Source organism: Puma concolor, chromosome A1, assembly GCF_028749965.1.
Source record: "Puma concolor isolate L17-30 chromosome A1, mPumCon1.1.hap2, whole genome shotgun sequence".
In the NCBI taxonomy this organism is placed as follows: Eukaryota; Metazoa; Chordata; class Mammalia; order Carnivora; family Felidae; genus Puma; species Puma concolor.
The window spans coordinates 96,469,260-96,474,569 of record NC_141667.1 but is presented as its reverse complement, the minus strand read 5'-3'; the positions used below and the strand labels follow the sequence as shown (position 1 = coordinate 96,474,569).

General features: G+C 40.1%; 1 protein-coding gene across 1 annotated transcript; it reads left to right on the top strand.

Moving 5' to 3' along the window:
- The first annotated feature begins 1,952 nt into the window (after nt 1–1,952).
- On the top strand, nt 1,953–3,655 carry SPZ1 (spermatogenic leucine zipper 1). The gene has a single exon (XM_025924908.2). The coding sequence runs from the start codon at nt 2,227–2,229 to the stop codon at nt 3,340–3,342; it is 1,116 nt and encodes a 371-aa protein (XP_025780693.1). The 5' UTR covers nt 1,953–2,226; the 3' UTR covers nt 3,343–3,655.
- Nucleotides 3,656–5,310: the final 1,655 nt, after the last annotated feature.

Here is a 5,310-nt window from a genome sequence, read left to right as displayed (position 1 = left end):
AGGAAAACACAGAATCCGAAGCAGGCTCCAGGCTTTCAGCTGTTAGCAGACAGCCTGACACAGGGCTCAAACCCACAAACCACGAGATCATGACCTGAGCCAGAGTCAGATGCTTAATTGACTAAGCCACCCAGGCACCCTGATTTAAAGACTATCTTAAATGATGGTTTGAGTCAAAGGGGAAAATACCAACAGAAGTTGGATCTTAACAGGGAGAATGAAGGCATAAGGGCAATTGCTAGCCTCTGTAATATCATTTTGTTTCCAGTTTATTTACTTTGAAAGAGAGAGCAGGAGCAGCAGAGAGGCAGAGAGAGAGGGAGAGAGAGAGAGAATCCCAAGCAGGTTCTGCACTGTCAGCGCAGAGCCTGATGCAGGGCTCAAACTCACGAACCATGAGATCATGACCTGAGCCGAAACCAGGAATTGGACACTTAACCTACTGAGCCACCCAGGTGCCCTCTGTATGATATCATTGTATGAATTAGAAAAGGTGCTCCTTCTTCAAGTAGAAAAGAAAGACCAACACTGCTGCATCTGTGGATGGTCATGAGGCAGTGTCTCAGAGCCCAACTGCCTAGAGATGTGCATGAAGCTCGGGGAAATTAAAGTCAGAGTGAGTTGGTAGCTATGAAAGAAAAAAACATAAATTTCTTTCCTCTAATAAAATAAAACCCACCTACAAGAGCATGAATTTTCCCTTAAGACTGGATGCAAACTTCTAGTTAGTGAAGTGCTTGCTAGAAAGATTTTGAAGGCGAAGAGAAAGTCTCACATAAGGAATGTTTCTTTTGAATTTAATATTCTCAAGGTTCTGATTCCTAGGAACAAAAAGACAAGAATGCACCAGGTTTAATCCATTTCAGTTACTTTTCTATAGCCCACTACAGGATCTAGTTGTTTCAAATGCTTTAGATAAATTATGCTATTTTTAGCAAGTTCTTGTGAAAAGTAATGATCAAAGTTTTATATCACCTGTAAATGAATCAGGAACAAGTGTATAAGTCTGTCTTAAAGGATGCCTATTTTTGAAGCTAAGAAAAGTCCCAGTTTGTAATTATGTTAAGGAACCATTCAGATATTCTCTTTTTACTGCAGTGGATTTTTTTCTTTTTTCTTTTCTTTTCTTTTCTTTTTTTTTTTTTTTTTTTTTTTGAGAGAGAGGGAGCATGCCAGTGAGCAAGGGGAAGAGGAAGAGAGAGACAGGGGAGGTGGGGGGACGGGGAGCAGGGCTCACTTGATGCAGGGCTTGTGTTTACCTGAAGCAGGGCTCTTGCTCACCTGATGCAGGGCTTGTGCACACCGCAAGCAGGGCTCAAGCTCACCTGAAGGGGGGGGCTCAAGCTCACTCATCGTGAGACCAGAACTCACAAAAACATAGATCATGGCCTGAGCCGATGTCAGATGCTCAACAACTGAGCCACCCGGGCACCCCTGGAATATTTTTGAATGCAGCAATTCCATTTCTCGATTTCTCTAAACTCACGAAGACATGCAGCACTTTTTGGGTTCTATTTTGTACGGACAGCTTTGTTTTATGGTAGTATCTCTCCTAGGAGCAATAAGGTTCCAAGATGCTATGAAAGTCCATGGAGAAGTTTTCACACCATGCACTTAGGTGGTAAAAAAAAAAACAACAAAAAACAAACAAACAAACAAACAAAAAACCATGCTGCAGTTGAGTTTGGGTTATAGGTAGTAGAGATGAGGTTGGGAGGTCATAGAATACAGTTAGAATGAGTTGAATAAAAACCTAGAAAAGTAGGGAATTTTGGAAAGGACTGGCATAAAGGTCTTTCTGGGATGAGGAGTAGGTGTAACTCAAGATAGATTTTGATTCATGAGTCATTGGGTATGGGGGTTAAGAAGTTTCTATTGTGACAAAAAGAAACAGAAGCTGGAGATAGGCCACAATAGTGCAGTGACAGAATAAAGACCTGGTTGCTAGGGTCAGGGAATGAACACTAGAAGCCTGGAGAAGGGGAGATGGACCCTAGCTCCTGGTCCCCTTACTCACCTTCCCTCTCCCCTAGGTCATCTGAGATGTCACCTTCCACTTAAACATCATCTCCCTGGTTTGAGACCTTAGCTCTGGTCTCTGGACTTCTGGTTGGTTTTGTATTTCCTACCCATTTGCACAGAGGACCACCACCTTCCCTTCCTGGAATTTCTAAGGTTTTCTGCTTGCCACATGCTGTAATCACCAGCCCTACTAACTCAGCTGAGATGGAAGTGTCCGCCCTCTCCAAAACTCTTAAACCTACTCCTGATCTCAATCAAGAGTCCTCGGGTCCTCGGATTATCATTGCCTTATTCGAAATTGGATCCCTTCCCCCTGTCTCCTGGGGTTCTCTCCCTTCCCTAAATAGTAGTGGTCATCAAGTAACTGAACAACAGACTGCACAAAAGTTTGAAAATCTCTTAAAAGAAATTAAAGACATCATTAAAAGTGTCACAAGTTGTGGAGAGAAGATCACAGAAACAAAAGATTCTTTTGAGGAAACCAGTATTTCTGAGGATGTGTCAGAACTTAAAGAAAAAATCAGAGAACTTGATAAGATAAATAAAGTGTTATTGAAAAACTTGCTTGGTAGTTCAGACCTAGAGAAAGAACAGAATGTAAAGAAACAGGAGATGATATTGGAAAACCAGAATTCCAAGGACATGGTACAAACTTTTGGAAAGGATTTGGTAAGTCATTCAGAAGAAAACAGACCCCTTAATGAAACTCAATTAAGCAAGGAAAAAGCAAATTACAGACACCATCATATTCAAGAAGAAAACATCAAACTTAGGAGCAACATGGAGCAGTTACTACAGGAAGCTGAACACTGGAATGTGCAACATACTGAGCTTAGTGAACTAATAAGATCATATCAGAAATCTCAGAAAGACATACAAGAAACTCTTGAAAATAATGGAGTGCATTTCCAAACTCAACCAAATAACGAGGTGTCAGCTAAGCATGAACTGGAGGAACAAGTGAAGAAACTGGAACATGACACATATTCATTGCATTTGATTGCAGCTTTGCTGGAAAATGAATGTCAAATCTTACAGCAGAGAATAGAGCTTCTCAAGGAACTCCATCATCAGAAAGAGGGAACTTGGCGAGAAAGTCCAATTCAGATAAATTGTGAACAAGACAAGAAAAAACAGAAACTATCAGAAACAGAGTATAAGGAAAAAATGCAAGGAAGAGATGGTACATCTCAGAAAAAACACAAAGTCTACAAAAGCCTGGATGCTTGTAGTAAGAAAGCTCTTAATAACCGCTTCAATACCCATATTGCAAGAAGAGATCTTGTGGGAAAAAAGAGGCCATCCAGCAGCCTAACTTAGAAAATACAAAATTAGAAGAAAAGACAGTTCTTCAAAAACTGTAATACATCAACTCCAGGCATAACCAATCAGCACACCTAGGATAGATCTGTTGGTTCAACCAAGAGCAAGCTGTAGAACAAGAGGATTAACACGTTATTCATTACCTTAGTACTTACATGAGTTTGGTCTTTCGTGACCTTTATTGTCAACAACAAGTTCATAACCTGTCATACAATTTGCTTGTTTTGTTGTAGTTATTAGAGATTCTATGCCCCGTTAACCAAGAAGGAGAAGTTATCAATCCAATCTAAATAAAAACAAGAATGAGCAATGAAAAGTTTTTATTTTCTTTAATCATTTACTGGGTAAGGGGAGTTTTCTTGGGAGGAAGTATATAACACTTTAATTGCGAACCTTTAAAGCTCACTTTTTAAAGCCATGTTTCCTTTTCTTAGTATCTATTGAAGTGTGGGAAGTAGTGAAGTAAAGAAGCAAAAAAAAAAAAAAAAAAAAAAAAAAAATGCTGATAAACCACCCCAGGACAGTTTTTCTCTTCTCGTAAATCTCCACATTCCCTAACACTATTTTTTCTAATATTCCTCCCTTGATCCTCCACCGGTGAACAGTGGGCATACCAAGCAGCAGAGGCCTTAGGTGAAGGATACTTCAGTTGGTTTAGAAGAATAGATACTTATCTGGATTTTGTTCTGTGCTGGCAAAATGCTTTCCACTCCTCCAGGTAGGGGCAGTAGAGTTACCCAGGGGAAAAAGCTGTAGCTTCTGTTAAGGGAGCTGGACTTCTGGTTCCAGGAAAAATAGAGCACGTGCATTTCTTCCTCTTCTATTAAGTATGCTAAAAACCCTGTACATTATGTATAAAATGAATATATGAAGATTCTGAAATGGAAAGAATGAGATGGACTATCCAGAGACCCTGAGACTTAAGGAACAGCATGGTATTGAATTTCCCGGGTTTTCTTTCTATCTCGTATATCCTGGAAAGAATGTTGGAGGAGCCACAACCCAGAAATGCCAATGTACTTACACAAAAAAAATGTTCCTTTTGCCTGCTCTCCCTTGGCAAAGGATGAGGAGAGAGACAGTCTTGGACAGGAAAAGGAGAGGAAGGGGACTCTAGCCAAATTGCATGGAAAATGCCATGTCTCCACCCTCACCCCACCAGTAAATACTGGGTGGCAAGCCTAGACTTTCACCTTTGCCTGGTGGTAATGAGGCACTCCTCCCCTTTTCTTCTGGGATGGTACAGAAGAAGCAGAGTGGGGACTCTGAAGTCCTACCTCCACTTCATGGTAACACTGTGGTCCTCCCCAACCCCCTCCTCCAGTGGATTAGAATGTCATGGAGGCCTTATGCTGCTTTTTTACGCAATTTCCCTGCTGGCACAGCATCAGAAGAGGCCTGCTAAAACAGACGGTTTAATAAGATCCAGGGTGTCATAATAAAATGCTAGAATGTCCTGAATACATAGAAAAATCATTAATTATACCAAGAACCAGTAAAATTTCAATTTGAATGAAAAAAGACAACAGATGCCAACATTGGGATGACATAGATGTTGGAATTATCAGATAAGGATCTTAAAGCAGTCATTATAAAAATGTATCACTGAGCAATTATGAACACGTTTGAAACAAATGAAAAAATAGAAAGTCTCAACAAATAGAAAATATAAAGAAGAAACAAATGGAAATAGTTGTAAAATAAACTCACTGGATGGGCTTAATAGTAGAAGTTGATGTCAGAGGAAAAATTCCATGAAACTGAGGATAAAATACCCATTGTGAACAATGGAGAAAACAGGATGAAAAGAAAAGAGTTTCAAGAACCTGTGGAACAGTAACAAAAGATCTGACATTGGTGTCATCAGAGACACCTCCCAAAAGGGGCAGAATGTGACATGAAAAAGTATTCAATGAATATACGGCTAAAAATCCTCCAAACTTAGTAAAAGGCATCAAGCTACAG